Source organism: Rhinichthys klamathensis, unplaced genomic scaffold (assembly GCF_029890125.1).
Source record: "Rhinichthys klamathensis goyatoka isolate OS25496 unplaced genomic scaffold, OSU_Roscu_1.1 h1tg000253l_1, whole genome shotgun sequence".
In the NCBI taxonomy this organism is placed as follows: domain Eukaryota; kingdom Metazoa; phylum Chordata; class Actinopteri; order Cypriniformes; family Leuciscidae; genus Rhinichthys; species Rhinichthys klamathensis.
This window is the reverse complement of record NW_026606775.1, coordinates 646,551-667,514: the sequence shown is the minus strand read 5'-3', so window position 1 is coordinate 667,514 and position 20,964 is coordinate 646,551. Positions and strand designations below refer to the sequence as shown.

At 41.7% G+C, this 20,964-nt stretch overlaps 1 protein-coding gene across 1 annotated transcript; it reads left to right on the top strand.

Moving 5' to 3' along the window:
* Nucleotides 1-1,847: 1,847 nt before the first annotated feature.
* On the top strand, nt 1,848-20,188 carry LOC130101157 (gastrula zinc finger protein XlCGF57.1-like). The gene is made up of 3 exons (XM_056266747.1): nt 1,848-2,129; nt 4,492-5,299; nt 19,636-20,188. Exons 1-3 carry the CDS (start codon nt 2,045-2,047, stop codon nt 20,183-20,185), a joined length of 1,443 nt encoding a protein of 480 aa, XP_056122722.1. The 5' UTR covers nt 1,848-2,044; the 3' UTR covers nt 20,186-20,188.
* The last annotated feature ends 776 nt before the right edge of the window (nt 20,189-20,964 follow it).

Sequence of the window (20,964 nt, the reverse complement as noted above, 5' to 3'; positions counted from 1 at the left end):
CTGATAATAAAACTTCAATTTCTGCATCTGAGAATTTTTTTTTTTTATTCGCATTCATGTCATAATATGATGCCCATATATAGTTGTCAGTCGGATTTAATGGGCGGGATTTATGGTAATTAAGAATGAACGTGCACGCACATCCCATTTACGACTGATTGGAATTCATTAACACACACACACATTTCACTATCACATCTGACGTTTACGAAGTATTTGTGAATCAGGAGAAGAGTTTTCGGGAAGGTTTCTTTACGCGCAGATCACTCGCATATTTACTCATATATTTACGAATGTTTCGTGAATGAGACCCAATGCGAGGTAGTTTTGATGCTCGATTACCTTTGAAATACTGCAGAACTGGTGTAAACAATACACATACACTGATAAACGCACACACGAATATTTGTTTCAAAAAGGGGTTTTATTACATTTTATTTGTACGCCGGCTACATTCTTTTTATGACTCTGTACAATATTATTTCCTTACTAAAGTTACATTGAAACTGTTACAGGGAGTCCGTCCATTCATTTGTGTTGCATGTCTGAACCTCTTGAATGAATGAACCTAGAACTGTGTGTTCACCTGTAGATGGGTTACAATTACTTTAACAGTAAACACACACATATGGTGCTTCAAATATATTTAGCTCAAATATAGAGCATTTTGAGTTACATATTAGTAGTGTACAAAACAGCTCTAGATTGCTAACTTTTACGTAACCCAGAATATAATAAGGATGAAACAGGGCAGAGGTTATATTATTATTATATTATATATTAGATGACAGAAATCCACTTAATAATTGTAGTATAAGTAACAATTGTTTTAAAAATGTAATTCCTCATGTTGCTTCGGTACACTGTAAAAAATGATCGTGATTTTAACGGTAAAAGACTGTAAAAATGCTACAGTGAAAAACTGTTAATTGGTCAACTGTTAATTGGTCCTTACTATATAAGGTAAATAACTGTGATATATATATATATATATATATATATATATATATATATATATATATATATATATATATATATATATATAAACCGTATTTCATTACTTGATATAATGTTAATTTACTGACCTTTTGAAGTTTTAATATCTGTTTTGTTCCATTGTAATACACTGACAGCCAACAACAATCACAGCAGCAATGAGAATCAAATGATCTATGAAAGCTCATCATAAGCAGCTCTTCCACAAGAAAGTTAATACTAATATATAGAAGCTGCACAGTGTCATTCACACAAACATTAAACACCATCATGGTAACACTAAGAAAATTATGAAGAAACAGTTATTTAAAAAAAAAAAACATTAAATGTGAAGTGTCACGCAAAGAATTGTGGGAATGTCAATTTACATTTTTTCTCTGTAAATTATACAATGACTTGTTCTTTTTCACTTCCAAAAACTGTAAATTTAACGGTATTTTACAGTAAAATTACATTAAATGTACCATTATTTATATATATATATCACAGTTATTTACCGTATATAGTAAGGAAACTTTCTGTTAACCAATTAACAGTTTTTCACTGTAGCATTTTTACCGTTAAAATCACGATCATTTTTTACAGTGTACCGAAGCAACATGAGGAATTACATTTTTAAAACAATTGTTACTTATACTACAATTATTAAGTGGATTTCTGTCATCTAATATATAATATAATAATAATATAACCTCTGCCCTGTTTCATCCTTATTATATTCTGGGTTACGTAAAAGTTAGCAATCTAGAGCTGTTTTGTACACTACTAATATGTAACTCAAAATGCTCTATATTTGAGCTAAATATATTTGAAGCACCATATGTGTGTGTTTACTGTTAAAGTAATCCAGTATGAATTCAGTAACTTATCTTTTATTTTCCCAGATCTGGTCCTGTGGGCGTCAGTATCACACAGTGATCACAGTTCACACCTGCAGTGAAGCCCCTCCCACAACAATTCACCAATAAATACTGGGAATATTCCCATCATCCTACAAGAGAAGGACAAACTCCAGGAGTAGCAGCTGAAATCTGTGTGACTGTTAAAGATGGAGTTTATTAAAAAGGAGATTGAAGACATGACTGATCCAGAACCATCCAGAATAAAACATGAAGATACTGAGGAACAAATAGGTTGGTGTCCATTCTTGATTCTTCATTGCTTTGTTAGCTGTGAATTAATAAGCAGTATATGAATGAAAAATTCTATATAAATGCTTATATAATTTTAATCTTTAAACTTTTATATACTTTTAATCATAATCTTGTTAGGCTATAACAGTTATCAAACTCATTTTGATCATATTAACAAGAGAATGACAGAGTAGGGGGAATTTGTTTTTGGTTAAGTCCTATAGAAGTGTGAGCTGCATGTGGATCACATTTTCTGGTGCTTGCATAAAGTAAACAAAAGTTACAGTATTTGGAACTAGGGCTGTCACTTTTTATTCGCTATTCGAATATGCATTCGAACATGACGTGAAATATCCGTAATCGAACTATAAATAAACTAACCGGTTTTTAAAGTGCCATGTTTAGCGCGTTTGTTTTTTATTTTATTGTTTGCCATCTCATCCAGTAGCGGGCACTCTAAACGTATTGTAGCGTAAGCTCATGACCAAATCAAGCGAATAATAGCCAATAGCCGCCCTGTTTTGAAAATGGAAGATAACAGAACGCCCAGCCTGAGCGGACAATTTCTACCCCAACTCATCTAAAAAGTAGTGTCTGGAAATGGACAATCCGATTGATGAGTCCGAACACGGTGTTTACATGAACGATACATAAAGTAATGTGGTTATATGTCACAAGATTCCAATCGGAATTGATTTTTTGACATGCGCACACTGCACGAATATGCCGCTGTTCGCGCATAACTATTCTCCTCTATTGGTTCTTTATTTGTTTTAAGCAGCAGACTTAATATTTATCCGTTTCTGGTCATGATTTGGAGACGATGAGCATGATTTGCCGTGCTGCTTATATTGATCACGGAGTAAAACCCCGCGCCCAAAACCAGTCGTCTGTGGATGAGAATCTGAAACAAGTACTGGTGGGATGTTGTTCTGCTCCACTTCACAGACGCTGAGTGAAATGAGATTTTTTCAATAACGGAACACTCATTTATATGACACTTTATTCAACAGGAAGAACAGCTCGCTCCGTGCGTAATACGTCATTGCACATGCGCAGTCCTTTTAGTTTCGGTTTTCAATCCGATCAAGTGTTTACATATTCTCTCGATCGGATTACAAAAGGAGTAAACCATCGGATCGATTAAGGTGTTTACATGAAGGTTTTTTAGTCCGATTGAGCCGTCAATCCGATTATAAGGGTTCATGTAAAGACGCGCAAATACCTGTGTGTGCCAGGCACGTGTGCGCGCTCCGAGCGCGTGTTCTCCACCGCGGGGAACATCGTCAATAAAAAGAGAGCCGCACTTGATCCAGATCAAGTTGATAAATTGGTGTTTCTAGCAAACAATATTAAGAAATGAATTAGGCTAGGCTACATAGGCCTTACTCCTGCTGCTGTTTAAGTTGTCACGTTATTGTTTGTGCCGTGCTGTTCCGCTTCAGTTTTTTCCCATATGTAGCCTAATTTTTTGATTGGCTATGCATAGTGGCACTTCATATAGATTAAGTTGATAACTTGCTGTTTAAAACATTAAGTAAAAAAAAAAAAGTTCAGACAGGCCTGAGTCCTGTTTATGACTGTCAGACTGTTAATAAATGTGTGATCTCCGTTACGGTGTTTTTTTTGGGGTTTTTTTGGTGGGGGTGGGGGGCGCTGGTAGATATTCGAACATATTCGAATACATTGCTTGATATTCGATATCCGTTCGAATTAGATTTTTCTCAAAAGTGACAGCCCTATTTGGAACCAAGACAGCCTTTTTTATTCAGTCCTTGACTTGATTTTTAAAATTGTTCCTCCATGAGGAATATCTTGTGATCAACGCAATAGATTATGTTCATTTTGGGCTAATTTTAATTGTAATAATATGCTGTGAAAGATTACGTGCCATTTTCAAAGATCTGTGAATGTTTCATGAGCTGAATGATGTTTTTGACACATTGCAGTACATAGTACAAAAAAGTATTTTATAGATTATGAAAAAAAAAAATCTTTCCATCAGCAAATAACTCAGCACTACTTTGGAGTGAATCAAATTGGCTACATTCATTGTAAAGTTCAGACTCTAAGCTTTCAAATGACACCTATTTAGTGTTGATCAAGGCAGTAGTTTTGAAAAATGACTATGAATTTTTTCGCAGCTAGGTGGCGCCTGTGGGCAGTACACTCTGTTTTAGAGGAACTACTCAGCACTTGTTAAGGGATGCACTAAAAAGCTGAAAAGATTCTAAGCTTTAAAATGATACCTATTTTGTTGATCCATTCAGTGGTTGCTTAGAAATTTGAATATTACTTTTACAGGTTTAAGGGGTTAAATCATGGTTCACTTGAACTAATTCTAATTTTATGTTTGTTTTAGATCGAATGGAAGTGAAAGAGGAAAGACAAGAACTGGAGGAAATTAAGGAGGAACATCATGACTTTAAAATTCAAGAAACAAAAGCCAAAAAGCTGCACACCTGCACTCAGTGTGGAAAGAGCTTCAGTCTAAAAGTAAACCTTAACACACACATGAGAATTCACACTGGAGAGAAACCATATCCATGCACTCAGTGTGGAAAGAGCTTCAGTCTAAAAGTAAACCTTAACACACACATGAGAATTCACACTGGAGAGAAACCGTATCCATGCACTCAGTGTGGAAAGAGTTTCAGCAAAAAAGTAAACCTTAACACACACATGAGAATTCACACTGGAGAGAAACCATATCCATGCACTCAGTGTGGAAAGAGTTTCAGAAAAAAAGGAGACCTTAACATACACATTAGAATTCACACTGGAGAAAAACCGTATCCATGCACTCAGTGTGGAAAGAGTTTCAGCAAAAAAGGAGACCTTAACACACACATGAGAATTCACACTGGAGAGAAACCGTATCCATGCACTCAGTGTGGAAAGATTTTCAGCAAAATAGGAAACCTTAACATACACATCAGAATTCACACTGGAGAAAAACCGTATCCATGCACTCAGTGTGGAAAGAGTTTCAGAAAAAAAGGAGACCTTAACACACACATGAGAATTCACACTGAAGAGAAACCGTATCCATGCACTCAGTGTGGAAAGATTTTCAGCAAAATAGGAAACCTTAACATACACATCAGAATTCACACTGGAGAGAAACCGCATCCATGCACTCAGTGTGAAAAGAGTTTTTCTCAAGCATCAGATCTAAAAAAAACACCTGACAGTTCATTCAGATGAGAAGCCTTATGTGTGTTCTCTCTGTGGAAAGAGTTTTTCAAGACCGGACAGTTTTAAACTGCACCAGAAAACCCATAATGAAGTGAGAGATCATGTGTGTTGTGCCTGTGGAAAGAGCTTTACTAAAGTTCCAAATACATCTTTTTTAACTTTGAGAATTTGGTGAAATGCTTATAGAACTAGAAAGGCTTGTTTGTAGTCTGATCAGGGAACTAAAAGAGTGTTTGAAGCTTCAGAAAATAATTCTTGCCGTGTAAATAATGATCTGTTTCTTTCCTACTGGTTAGTTTGCAGAATCTGTCAGGCTGGGTCGTGTCCTGAGTAGATCTTTCTTAAATTAGATATATTCATATGATTTACTTATTGTAGCTCCCACATTGTGTTTTGATAGTACATGCAATTATGAAGAATAAACCGATCTAATGAACAAAACCATTTATCTGTGATCAGTGTGGTAAATACTTTACTTCAACATCAATTCTGAAAAACACCTGAAGGTTAATGCTGATGAGAAGTCTATTATGTGTTTGTGGAAAGAGTTTTTGTTGGTATTGATAACGTCTCGATTACATATGGTAACCCTCGTTCCCTGAGGGAGGGAACGGAGACATAGGTCATGACTGACCAATAGGAATCTCGCTAAAGAGGCCAATCTACTTCGAGTGAAACTAAAACAAGCCAATGCACAATGGCGTGCAATCATTTGCAGCTGTGCAGCCTCGCAGCACGGGTATTTGCGATTGCACACTAGTTTTTTGCTGAGGAGCCAAGCCTGAAAAAGCTGGCTGCCCCGGCGGGCGGCAGCAGATGTGGCGACGGAACCTACGTCTCCGTTCCCTCCCTCAGGGAACGAGGGTTACCATATGTAACCGAGACTACCTGGTTTTTGAAGGGAGTGGTAGGAACCTTGGCCACATAGCCAGGTCGGGATCTTAGTACCACATGGTTGTCACCCGGCCCAAACTCTAGGCACGATTCGTCGACCGAAAATACGTGCAGGTCTCCTACCCTCTTGACAGAGGCCAGTGCAACCAGTAGCAAAGTCTTCATGGAAAGAAGCTTTAAGTCTACTGATTGCAGAGGTTCAAAGGGAACATCCTGAAGTGCTCGAAGCACCGGGGAAAGGTCCCAAGAGGGTATGGAGGGGGGTCGAGGATTTAATCGTCTCGCCCCCCTAAGAAACCTGACGACCAGGTCGTGCTTCCCCACTGTTTTGCCATCTATGTGGTCGTGATAAGCTGAAATAGCGGCAGCATGTACTTTGAGGGTGGAGGGAGACAGCCTTCGCTCCAACCCTTGCTGCAAGAAGGAAAGCACAGACCCTATCGAACATCTTCAGGGGTCTTCTAGGCGAGAAGAACACCACTCAACGAATAGGTTCCACTTCAGGGCGTAAACACGTCTCCTGGACGGCGCCCGTGCTGAAGTTATGGTGTTAAGTACCTCAGGGGGTAAGTCACCGAGAACCTCCGCGTCCCGTCCAGGGACCAGACATGGAGTTTCCAGAGGTCTGGACGCGGATGCCATAGGGTGCCCCGTCTCTGAGTCAGAAGATCCTTCCTCAGAGGAATAGGCCAGGGAGGGACTGTCACAAGGAGCATGAGTTCTGGGAACCAAATCCGGGTGGGCCAATAGGGAGCCACCAGAAGGACCTGCTCCTCGTCCTCCCTGACTTTGCACAGTGTCTGCGCAAGTAGGCTCACTGGGGGAAACACATATTTGCAGAGGCAGTGGGAGGTCTCTGAGGCGGCAAACAGGTCTACCTGAGCCTCCCGAACTCTCTCCAGATCAGCTGAACCAACTGGGGGTAGAGTCGCCATTCTCCCGGGAGCACAGCTCATGCTAGCTCGTCGGCCACACGGTTGAGCACACCGGGGGGTCATACATGGCTCGAAGCAACCTCAGATGCTTTCAACTCCAGAGGAGGAGATGGCGGGCAAGTTGTGACATGCGACGGGAGCGTAGACCACCTTGTCGGTTAATGTACGCAACGGTCGCAGTGTTGTCCGTGCGGACCAGCACATCCCTGCCCTGTAGCGGCCTTTTCAAGCGTCTCAGAGCGAGATGTACTGCTAGCAACTCGAGGCAATTGATGTGCCAATGCAGTTGGGGGTCCGTCCACACCCCTGACACTGCATGCCCGTTGTACGTGGCACCCCAGCCGGTGGGAGAGGCATCTGTGAATACCACAGCATGCTTGGAGACCTGTTCCAAGGGGACTCCTGCCCGAAGGAACGAGGGGTCTGACCACAGGCTAAAGGTCTGGCGGCAGGCCGGTGTGATTGCCACCCGGTAAGTGCCGTGATGCCACACCCATCTCGGGACTCGGCCGTGAAGTCAGTGCTGAAGCGGTCTCATACGAAGCAAGCCGAGCGGGGTTACCGCTATTGCCGCTGCCATATGCCCCAGGAGCCTCTGAAAAAATTTCAGTGGGACCGCCTTCCTGCCTTTGAACGTGTATAAGCAGTTCAGCACTGACTGAGCGCACTGCTCTGTGAGGCGCGCTGTCTGTACGACCGAATCCAACTCCATACCGAGAAAAGAGATCCTCTGCACGGGGGCGAGTTTGCTCTTTTCCTAGTTGACTTGAAGACCCAACTGGCTGAGGTGCCTGAGCACGAGGTCCCTGTGTTCGCATAGCTGATCTTGAGTATGTGCTAGTATGAGCCAGTCGTCGAGATAGTTGAGGATCCAAACGCCCTGTTCTCTCATGGGAACAAGGGCCCCCTCTGTGACTTCCTTGAAGACACGGGGGGACACGGACAGCCCGAAGGGTAGGACTTTGTACTGATATGCTCGACCCTCGAACGCAAAACGCAGAAACGGCCTGTGTCGAGGAAGAATCGAGACATGCATTCGAAAATGCATTTCTGCGTGAGCATTTTGAATGGTAGCCTGTGGAGGCTCTGATTCAAAACTCGCAGGTCCAAGATCGGTCGTAACCCACCACCTTTCTTGGGTACAGTGAAGTAGGGACTGTAGTGCCCTGACCTCATATCGGCTGGAGGGACCGGCTCTATCGCGTTCGCCAGCAGGACTGCGATCTCTACACGCAAAACATGGGCATCGGCTGCTCTCACTGTAGTGGAATGGATGGCATAAAACTTGGGGGGACGCTGGGCAAACTGAATCACATAGCCGAGCCTGATGGTCCGAATGAGCCAGTGAAACGGACTGGGAAGAGCTAACCAGGCTCTCAGAGACCGTACAAGTGGGACCAGAGGGACCGTAGGCGTACCCGGAGTGGGGCAGCGAGGTGGAACACAGGGACGCGGCTCAGGAGGCTCTCTCTGGGAGGCGGCCTGTAGCGGGGTCTGAGTGTGCTGTGCCACACTTACCTGGTTCCACGGGGCAGGAGGTGTGGGAGGCGGCTTGGTGGCATTCTCGGACCGCACACTGCTGCCCGCTGGCGATAGAAGAGGTGGATGAGAGTGGTGAGGATTCTCTTCCCCCACTGCTCTCCGGGCCCTCTTCGGACCCAGAGATGAAGGAAACTGCTCTTTTATTTAAAATTTGGATACCGCTGGTTTTTTTAGGCCAGCGGCGGAACACAAACAGAAGATTTTTCCACCCGGCCCTCTTCTGGGGGAGGAGCGGTGCGGTCTCCGTCTCCTGGAGAGCAGTCCCATCCATCTCCGGGTCGCCCGTCCTGGGGCCGCTTACCTCTGGCTTTGCCGCCCTTCTTGGCGGGGGCCTGGACGGGTGGGGCGGCCTGCCTGCGACTGGCTCCACGGCGCCGTTTATGTGGAGGCTGCTGCTGCGGTGCGGGAGCAGGGGCAGACGCAGGAGGACGCCCCCGGCGACGAGCAGACTGAGGAGCCGCGGGCGGTGGGGTAGAGGCAGCAGCTGACCGCCGCAGCAGGATGTATTAGATAGCCTCTGTCTGCTTTTGTACAGCCGAGAACTGCTGGGCAAAGTTCTCGACCGCGTCGCCAAAGAGGCCGGTCTGGGACACGGGAGTTAAGGAACCGGAGCTTGTCGGTCTCCCTCATGTCGACCAGACACAGCCAGAGATATGGCGTTCCTGGACCACCAAGGTGGACATCGCATGACCCACTGACCGCGCGGTGACCTTCGTCGCACGTGGCGTGAGGTCCGTTGCGGCACAAAGTTCTTGGAGGACTTGTGGATTATGGCCACCCTCGTGCAGGTCCTTCAGTGCCTTGGCCTGATGGACCTGCAGCAACGCCATGGCGTGTATGGCAGAGGCAGCTTCCCCACAGGCCTTGTAAGCCTCGTCGAATAGGTCCGACGAGTACCTACAGGCCCGGGAAGGAAGATACGGTTCTCCGCGCCGAGTGGAGTTAGGACACAGCTGCATTGCAGCGGACCGCTCCACTGGCGGGACACGTGTGTATCCCTTAGCTGCTCCGCCATCAAGGGTGGTGAGGGAGGAGGAGCCACTGAGACGGTTTCTGGCAGTAAAAGGTGCCGTCCACGTCCCCGTGAGTAGGTTGCTGAGAACCAGCACGCACCAGCCCAAGATACCAATCGTCCAGCCTCGAGGGCTCGGGACACGGTGGAGGGTTCCACTTGAGCCCGATCCTGTTGGCGGCCCGGGAAAGCATGGCCATTATCTCTGGGTCCGACTCGGGCACCGCTGGCACACCCGAAGGAGGCAGCGGCTCCGAGCCGTCGTCCGCAGAGAAGTCTGACCCACCCTCCAATGCAGCGACCGACATCTGATCGTCGCGGGGAGCACCAAATGAAACGACTCGAGGATGGTCCAGCACGTTCCTTTGGTGGCTGAACTGGCTGCGGAGCGTGAGAGGGGAGGGTTTCTAGGAGGTTGGTTCCCCGAAGGAAGCGTGCTCACCGCAATTCTCAGGTCTCACATGTCACTGCCCGAAGCAACACTCTGAGGAGGATTGGATCGAGGCAGAGGCACGGGGACTCCACCCCTTTGCAGGAACGAGAGTCTCGACCGCAGCTCCGAGATGGTCATCTTCCCACAATGGGTACATGACTCATCCACGAATGCTCTCTCAGCGTGTTCGAGGCCCAGACACACGAAGCAGCGATCGTGACCATACCGTGACCCCAGGTAACGACCACATCCAGAAACACATCGATAGAACGTCATCTTAAAAAAAAAAAAAAAAACTAGATGCGAACTATCTGTGTAAGCACTTTTAGAGACTGCTCTCCTTGGTGCTGAAGCACGGAACGGTCACCGCGAACACAGACAGGAATGTGCACCTGTCTGTGCGCTGTTCTCTCTCACTGGTCTTACCAGCCGTGAAAACGGCTGTTGAGCGCTCTCACCGCGCACCTTACCAGCTGTAAAAACAACTTTTTTGTTTTGCTCAGTTTAAAAATAAAAAAACAGAAAACAAAAAAGAGAGAGAGAGAGAGAAAAAGAAGACCGCTCGCGCTGCTGTGCTGTCACGCCCGCACCAAAGTGGAGAGATCCAGAAGAGGCGTGCAGATTCACTCTGTGTAGTCAGCATACGAAGTGCTTGGCTCTGAAGCAAAAAGCTAGTGTGCAATCGCAACAGCTGCTCGTTAAATACCCGAGCTGCAAGGCTGCACAGCTGATGCAAATGATTGCATGCCAATGTGCATTGGCTTGTTTTAGTTTCACTCGAAGTAGATTGGCCTCTCTAGCGAGATTGGTCAGTCATGACCTACGTTGTAGGATTAACCCAGTTCAGATGACTAGACTATCGAAGTCATAAATATGACGATAGTGTATTTGCTCCATATCAGTGACAAAAAGTGATTTACTTAAAGTACAAAAAGTACTAAATAATTCTCGCCTGGTTAAAACCAGACCATTCTCAGTTGTAACTGAGTTATGATCTGGCAAAGCGTCATAAACAAATCATTTCCAGAGGGGCGTCACCAACGGATGTCGCGGATAGACCTAAAACCAATCAGAGCGATGAAGGAGATGACGTATGCAGAGCGGCAGAAACATCTCCGAGTGTTTTGCTCGGTTTTTAACAAAAAGGAAACGTTCAAATCGCTTAACCCTCTAGGCGCCACGGTCGAGTTTACTCGACAAGATGTGGCACTGAATAAAACGGCTGATTTTGTCAAATTGGGTGTCAAATTTCGTTCTACCTCCCCTCCACTGGATGGCAGACATGTCATACTTCTTCCCCGAATCAAAAAAAGTCATGTTTCTATTAGGGCTGTCAAACGATTAATTGCATCCAAAATAAAAGTTTGTGTTTACATACTATATGTGTGTGTACTGTGTATAATTATTTTTAATACATAAATACCCACACATGCATGTGTATTTAAGAAATATTTGCATGTATATACTGTATATAGACTGAATGTAGCCTATATATAATGTATATTTTATATAAATAAAAACATTTTATATATAAATAACATATTTTTCTTAAATATATACGTGTGTGCATTTATATACAAAATAATTATACACAGTACACACACATATATTATGTAAACACAAACTTTTATTTTGGATGCGATTAATCGTGATTAATCATTTGACAGCCCTAGTTTCTATACAAAATGTTCGAGTTAGAGCGCATTGAATCAGTGCGATCAAAAGCGGAGCTAGTGTGCGAGTGAGCCATTTTATCAGATCCTCTCCGCAATCGCGGCGACAGTATTGTGGTGGAGACTTTGTCTAATACCACTGGGTATGTTAGACGAGGTCGAAGTATTCATAGGACAGTTAGGAGGCAACGTGGAGGCAGGATGGGGAGTCGCAATGACAATGACAGTAGTCCGAGCTGCGCACGAGGCAGATCTGGCCGCGCTGCTCGTATCATCTCACTCATGATCTGTGCCTTGCCGTGGCGAGTGAGTGTTTGAACTAAACAGGTCTTGTCTACTTGTGTTTGTATGTCATATGAATAATATATATGTGCCCCATACATGGAATCAGAGTGCCTACTGTATTTAGTAAATGGAAAATCTCTACAGCAAAAGGCCAACCACTACATGCATTCGGTTTGTTTCAACCATTTATTAGTAATGATTTACACAGTTTGTTTACTACTTACTATATACCTGAGCATTCAGTATTGTGCAATATAGCATACAGAAGGTGATGGACGTTTTGGGGGGAAAGAAGTGCTGCATTTTATCATTTAAACGTGACTTTTCATGCAAATTCTATAATCCAAGATTGCCGCCACCATTTGACGTCATAATATGCAAATTAGATGGGAAAAAGTAATCCCTACATAAACTTTGGGTCATCCTTAATATTTCTCTCATTTACAGAAAGTCTCTATCTTTTATCACTTTTAAAATATAGCCTTTTGAAAAATTAAGATGTCATAATCGAACGTTTTAGGAAAAAACCTCTGGCGCCTAAAGGGTTAAAACAGACGCGATGCTTCAAAATCCCAGCGCTGTCGTCATCGTGTAAAGCCCGCCCGAACGTTTCTGATTGGTGCCTCGATTTCGACGGATTGGAAATGAGCTTGAATGAGTTCTTTGCCAGACTAACTTTCAGAGCAAATCTAAATTTGCCGGAAGTTGTCTGGGTTTTCCCAGGCTAAAATAATTCATAATGGGGAATGATCTTACAAGTGCTCATATTGTGACGAGAGTTTCACTCGTTCAGGAAATCTGAAAGTACAAGAGCGAGTTCATACTGGAGAGAAGCCGTATACTGTACTCAGTGTGAGAAGAGTTTTATGGCGCTTTTCCACTGCATGGAACGGTACGGTTCGGTTCGGTACGGCACGCTTTGGCGCTTTTCCACTGCATGGTACAGTACGGCTCGGTTCGGTACGGCTCACTTATGGCGCATTTCCACTGCATGGTACGGTACGGTACGGCTCGCTTCGGCTCGCTTTAAATGGTACCTGCTCTGTTGAGGTTCCAAGCGTACCGTACCGATACTAAATGTGACGTGAAAACACTACAGATCACTGATTGGTCAGAGAGACAGAATCGTCACTATCAGCGTCATTGTATTTGCGACACGAGACACTAAACCCACTCGATTTAAATAGCCAGTAGACAACAGCCACCGCTGTAGCACCTGTTTTAAAACTACTTGCTTGACTTGCTTGAAGAAAAAAGAAAGAAAGAAAACTTCCATAAAAAAGAAATGGCTGAATCGTGGTCAGTGGACGAAGTGCAGACGTTCGTCTCGTTGGTTGCCGAGGAGCGGATAAACTATAACGGTCCGACTATAATCCCACCCACTTTGAAGCGGTACTAACTGCAGTGGAAAAGCAAACCGAGCTAAAGCGAGGCGAGCCGAGCCGTGCCGTGCCGAGCCGAGTCGTACCAGCAGTGGAAAAGCGAAGCGAGCCGAACCGTGTCGCGCCGAGCCGAACCGTGTCGCGCCGAGCCGAACCGTACTGAGCCGTACCGAGCCGTACCAGCAGTGGAAAAGCGCCATTAGACCTTTATCAAGCCTTCGAAATCATATGAAAAAATGTTGCAAGTGAGCAGTATTCGTCTTTTGATGTTAAATAAATTAAAGTAAATTCTCTGGGATCAGATGTGTGTCTAGGCGCAAGTGCTGTGTGTAACGCGTACAGTAACGTAACTACTTTTTCGGGTAAAAAGTAGTGTAACGCGCTACAACTCAAAATTTGGTTACGAAACGTAGTTCCTTTTTCAATTCGGCGAAATGTTACTTTTCCCAGGGACAGATTTGACAGCGATATCCGTCATTTGACAGATTTGACAGCAATCGCCATCTCCTTAGTGAACGCCTACAGAGAGAAATGCACATAATGTATTACATAATCAGAGAGTAGACTATTTCTTTTTGTTTTGAATTGTTTCGTTTAAAAACATTTCAAGCTTTCTGTATAGCCATGTTTATCATGCCTGTGAGGCATATAGGCTGAGTTTCGGTTAATTTATGATGAGGTGCGCTCCAGTTCACGCGCAGCGCCGGCGCCTCCATCTCATGATTATATTGTCTGCTATTTTTGCTTCTTATTTATTAAATCCAGGCAATTGGTTGATACAAAATTGATTAAAATTAAGACACAATTTATACAAAATGAAATTCACTTTAAAGAAAGGCTTTCTTCAAAACAAAACTTAATGAAGTGGTCAAAATCATGTCTGACCCACTCATTGGCCCTCATTTATCATTCTTGCGTAGAAACGGGCGTATATGTTGGCGTAAGATTATGCTTACACTCCTCTAACCGCCTGATTTATGAAGCTGTGCGTACCTTTGAAATCCAGGTGTACGCAATACCTGCCCTTGATAAATCCCACGGCTGAAAACGATCGTCATTAGAATAACACGCCCCTATATATTCAAGTCAACGCTTCCCCCACGCCCTCATTTTACGCCATGGACACACGGAAGACGGCACAGAAGAGAAACTTCTCCGACGTGGAGCCGAAATGACCTATCACAGTGCATTATTTTACAGCACGTCTTTTGAAACAATTAGCATTCAATTTCGAATCACGTCACATGTATTGGGGTGTACATTAGTGATGATGATGATGTGATGTGGAGTACCATTCATTCACATTAATAATTGCATGACAATTTGTAATATTCTTATTATTATGATTTTTATTATTAATGACGCTTATTGTTATTTAGAAGAAGAACGTCGTTATTATTATTTGTATTATTATTATTATTTAAAAGAAGAAGAATGTATTTTTTATTATTTTATCAGTCTGAATTATTTTTTGGTCATTGAAAGCCTTTCATTACCGAACCCAGTCCGTGCGCACCTGCCGGCCTAACCATGAAACGTCAGGGTAAAGCGCAACTCAAGGAATACATATGGCTACAAATCAAATGCTTTGGTAAAGTCACACAAATTAAACATTGAAGTCCATGTTGCACAAAAATAAACACTGAAGTTTATAATTATGTTGTTGTTGTTGGTCATAATATATCATATCTTTTAGTTTGTCCGTGCATTTTGTGGTATTAGGAATTGTTTTTCTGCGCATTTCCGCACTAACTCAAAACGTGCGTACACCACCTCCTGAGCTGGCGTAGGATTTGAGCGTGCCGTACGCCAACGTCCATATTGATAAATCTCAAAGTCACCGTGGTTTTGGGTGTACGCCAGGTGTACGCTGGAAATTTGGTGTACGCACTTTTGATAAATGAGGGCCAATGTCTCCCGATATATTGCGCATCCATCTTACTCATGCTGTTCACTTTTCATAATCAACACAGATGGAAAAAATAACATTATAATATTTTAACAAATATGAAACTAAATGCGCTTATTTAATGGCTACAACACTTGGGCCTAGCCCTAGACTCTCTATTTGTACAAATTGCTGCACATTCATTTAATTCTGAATTTTGCACACATAAGTTGAAAGGCATTTGTTTACGTGTAAAACATATCTGCAACATTTATCAAGTTCACGAATAATTGTGCGTGCATTTATTAATCATTATGATACTAAAATCATAATAAAGTAGGCTAGTCTATGTAAAAAAAAATCAGATGAGCCCGAATATGAACGTGTTTAATTACACGTTACGCATTTTCCTTCCATAGAATAACCATTATAAGAAGAACGCTTAATTTGGCTTAATGCAGATTAGAATGTCCCCTTATTGTGTCTAAATAACAAGATAAGTTTTAATTTTTTTCTTCACCATGCGGTTCAGGACTTCCATAGAATACAGCCTGAATATAATTGCTTCCAGAAATTATTTTTGGAGGTGCTAACGGGGACCTTTGGTCTTTCTTGGGGGCTTTCTTTCTAGCCCCTCCCTAGCGCCGCCCATGCATATGCCTATCCATTAACGGGCATTTCTTCATAAATATTCAAAGTTTTGATAAATGCATTATGCATTTATGGCCTTATATATGGCATTATGCATAGTAGAACTTTATGTAGGCCTACACATTTAGAAACAGATATTGTGTTCTGCCCAAAGTCAAGCAACATAAAAGTAACGTAAAAGTAACAAGTAACGTAAAAAGTTACTTTCCTTATGGAGTAACTAGGTAAAGTAATCGATTACTTTTTTTAAGAAGTAACGAGTAACGGGTTACACTACTTTTTAAAAGTAACTTCCCCAACACTGGTAGGCGCAGGCAAGAAGCAGGAGACTCGAGTAAAAGTCTACATTTGATGTTAAAGTAACCTCATACTGGAGAGAAGCCGCACTACTGTCCTGAGTGTGAGAAGAGTTTTAGATATTCATGTAGATTTCTCTGGCACATGAATATCATAAGTCATTGTGAGATGAACAAAATATGGAGTTGCTCCCAAAAGAACAATATCTAGTTTAACTTTGAGAATTTGGAGATATGATTAGAGATCTAAAAAAAGACTTCAGGGAACTAAAAGAGTGTTTGAAGCTTAAAAAAAAAGTGTAAATAATTATTTGTTTCTTTCCTAATGTTTAGTTGGCAAAGAAACTGTCAGGATGGGTCGTGTGCTAAATGGGTCTTAATTGATTTTAATATATTCATGTAATTTACTTATTTTCTGTGTTCTGAAAGTATATGCAAGTATTAGAAATAAACAGAAAATAAGTTTGTTTTGGAAAAAAGTGTAACTGTTCATGTAAAACGTGCTTTAAAGCAACACCAAGTATTGCGGGGCGGCGGGTTGACTAGCTTTCGTGAGGCACACTCGCAAGGTCTCTCGTTCCCTCCCTCTCTGCCATGCTCGGTATGTTATGCGCGCAGTATGTTCTGTCTCGCATGCGCGCTCTAGATTCCGGCAGATTTGAACTAATTTTCGGGCATCAGGGAGACGCTATCAATATGCGGGAGACTCCCGGGAGACTTGGGATGTCTGCAAAGGCCACAGACAATTTGAGGAAGTGGTGGAGGAAGTGACGTATGCCGTAAAGCAGTTGAATTTTGTAGTTCTTTTTGTGCACGGGTTCCTACACGAAACCCGAAGTTACATAGTGCCAGTAAAAGCGATACAGACCACGTCAGGCTATGGCAGACGTGTCATTTAACTTATTTTAAGTCGATGTATCATCACAAGGGTCTTGGATATATATTATGAAGGATGAAAAACTACATAGTGTTACTTTAAGTTTGACAGTTTTTGATAAATACGTTTGTCACATTTCTTTAGTGAGAATGATAATTTCTCTGAAGTTTCTGGTAAAGTACTGTGATCGATCAGTCTGTGCAGCACCGCTTCAAGTCGAACACATCTTTTACTTGTTTCAATAGTGGATGAATGTACTCTTGAATGATCTTTTAACAATTGAGAAAAGGCCCTAGAGCAAAACAATGTCAATTAGCAAATTAACAGTCTGACAAACACGTTTAACTGAGCTGCTGAAAATCATCTTTATCTCGTTCAATAGTCCCTGTTTTCACCTCATTCATTATGCTGATGTCTGATATCTTCTGTAAATTGGCACATCAAGCACGTCATCAGTGTCAGACAAACCACAGGATCATCACTTTGTGTGTTAATCACCTATCAATGTGTTTTTAACGTTTATCTCCTCAGCTTAAAGTACATGACTAAAAATACTATTAAAGGCTACAGAAACCAAACCTGCAAACTCTCTTTCTGACATTGAAATCGACCATTCACGTGATTAGTTCAGATCTGAGGAGTTTTTATTTGAATGTATATCTGAAGGGAAATGACTGTCTTCATAAAAGTTTCGATGGCATCTCCGTTTATCTTTCCTCAGTGATCCTAATAAAGTAGTGTTTATAAGCGCAGCGCTGCTTGTGTTCAGGAGTAACCGCTGTATTTCTGCTTTTCCACAAGCGCCACCTTCTGTCAGAGAGAGAATTTGCATTTTCTTTCAGTTTGTTTATATAACTTTAATTCTATAATCATTAATTAGACTCAAATGTGAGGTTTATCATTTTATAATAATTTGTTTTGTCAAAACTATATTATTTGAACGATAAAGTTGTTTAAACAGTATTTTTATTGTCTTTGTACAGTTTATAACGTTACCAGACATTGGCGTTGTTTCAAAACAACTTTGCTACCGAAGCAACATGTAGGATTTAATTTTAAAAACAATTCTTACTTATACTACAAACCTCCTCTATTCAGTCTGCATTAAGTGGATTTCTGTCGTCTTATGTTAGATTTCTGATTAGTTTAGATAAAAATATAACACATGTCGTGTTTCATCCTTATAATATTCTGGGTTGATAAGCAACCAACCTGCACCATAAAAATAAGCAACCTGGAGCTGCCCTAACTAATATGTAACTCAAAATGCTCTATATTTGAGCTAAATATATTTGAAGCACCACGTGTGTTTTGCTGTTAAAGTAATAAATTCATAAATTCAGTAACTTATCTTTGATTTTTCCAGATCTGGTCCTGTGGGCGTCAGTATCACACAGTGATCGCAGTTCACACCTGCAGTGAAGCCCCTCCCACAACAATTCACCAATAAATACTGGGAATTTTCCCATCATCCCACAAGAGAAGGACAAACTCCAGGAGCAGCTGAAATCTGTGTGACTGTTAAAGATGGAGTTTATTAAAGAGGAGACTGAAGACATGAGTGATCCAGAACCATCCAGAATAAAACATGAAGATCATGAGGAACAAATAGGTTGGTGTCTATTCTTGATTCTTCATTACTTTGTTAGCTGTGAATTAATAAGCAGTATATGAATGAAAAATTCGAAATGCGTATATAATTTTAACCTTTAAACTTTTATGTACTTTTAATCATAATCTTGTAGGCTATAACAATTATCAAACTCATTTTGATCATATTAACAAGATTGACAGAACTAAACTGTTGCTTTCTGCTATTAACCCTGAGGGCATTTTAGAGTTGTTGTTTTTTTAGTGACATACACAAAACTAAAGACTCCAAAATAGTCAAAGGGTAGGTATTGTTTGATAGAATACTTTATACATTTTTAGAAAATATACATTATACATTTTTAGAAAATATACATTACATTTGGACATTCTCACATTTGCTCCGGCAGTACACTTCGGGTTTAAGGGGTTAAATCAGGGTTCACTTGAACTGATTCTAATTTTATGTTTATTTTAGATCGAACGGAAGTGAAAGAGCAAAGACAACAAATGAAGAAAATTAAGGAGGAACAACATGACTTTAAGATTCAAGAAACAAAGGCCAAAAAGCTGCACACCTGTACTCAGTGTGGAAAGAGCTTCAGTCAAAAAGGAGACCTTAGAAAACACATGAGAAACCGTATCCATGCACTCAGTGTGGAAAGAGTTTTTCTCGAGCATCAGGTCTAAAACAACACCTGACTGTTCATTCAGATGAGAAGCCTTATGTGTGTTCTCTCTGTGGAAAGAGTTTTTCACGACTGAACAGTTTTAAACTGCACCAGAAAACACATAATGACGTGAGAGATCATGTGTGTTGTGACTGTGGGAAGAAATTAACCACATCTCAAAATCTCAAACTGCACCAAAGAATTCATACTGGAGAAAAACCTTACAAGTGTTCATATTGTAACAAGAGTTTCGCTCATTCTGGAAACCTGAAAGAACACGAGCGAGTTCATACTGGACAGAAGCCGCACTACTGTAGTCAGTGTGAGAAGAGTTTTTCTCAAGCATCATCTCTCAGTCATCATCTGCGTATTCACTCTGGAGAAAAACCATTTCACTGTGATCAGTGTGGTAAAGATTTTATTTCATCATCACAACTAAAAAAACACCTGAAAGTTCATTCACATGAGAAGCCTTATGTGTGTTCTCTCTGTGGAAAGAGTTTTTCACGACTGAACAGTTTTAAAGTGCACCAGAAAACACATAATGAAGTGAGAGATAATGTGTGTTGTGACTGTGGGAAGAGCTTTACTAGAGCTGACAATCTGAAACAGCACCAAAGAATTCATACGGGAGAAAAACATCACAAGTGCTCATACTGTGACAAGAGATTCGCTCGGTTTGGAAACCTGAAATCACATGAGCGAGTTCATACTGGAGAGAAGTCGTAACACTGTACTTGTTACGTGTTACTGTACACGTAACACTGTAGAAGAGTTACAAGAGTTTCTCAGTCACATGATGAACTATCACAAGTCAAGGGTTTGAAATTAACGCCAACACTGACTGGTGGTGAAGTTCGTGTAAGCCAAATCTGCACAGATTTAGCGCAAAAACTCAACTTGTGAGTCATCATGATATATTAAATAACAGCATATTGCGCAGAATCTGCTCATATTTGGCTTACTTGAACACACGTCACTACGCAACAAATAACGGCACGCTTGTTCATTTGCATTGAAGCAATAGTGAAGATGTTTGGTTAATAGAAGACACATTGCTATTTTCCAACATCCTTCATTTTTCTTATGTTCTTTCTACTGTATTGATCTGTCCACCTGAAACACATTGTTGGTGAAAAGGATGAGGATGGGTTGAGTATTATGTTGAAATATTGGTTTGTTTATTTTGTTGTATATTTTTTTCTTTTTTTTCTTACTCATTTGTATATTTCATTTATGTGTTTCTTTCTTTTTAATAGTTCGAAATAAAGATTTTAATCAATCAAAAGGATGACAGAGGAAGGGAGAAGATGGCTGGATGACAGGATTTTGTTTGAATAAGAAATTAATGAATAAACTCCCCCAAAAATTTATATATACGCTGTGATTTAGTTTTAGGCTCTTTTCTTTTTCTTTTTTTTTTTGGCTAGTAGAAGTTATGAATGGCCGGTAACTTTTTACTTTTAACTTAAAAAAAAATGATTAGCCAAATTGGCCGGTGAGTGAAA

Bases quoted from the DNA above. Each gene is read 5' to 3' on its own strand.
- LOC130101157 (XM_056266747.1), top strand. From the start codon at position 2,045: ATGGAGTTTATTAAAAAGGAGATTGAAGACATGACTGATCCAGAACCA. The intron at 2,130-4,491 runs GTTGGTGTCCAT...TGTTTGTTTTAG, and splicing joins AGATACTGAGGAACAAATAG to ATCGAATGGAAGTGAAAGAG. The intron at 5,300-19,635 runs AGATCTAAAAAA...AACCACATCTCA, and splicing joins AAGAGTTTTTCTCAAGCATC to AAATCTCAAACTGCACCAAA.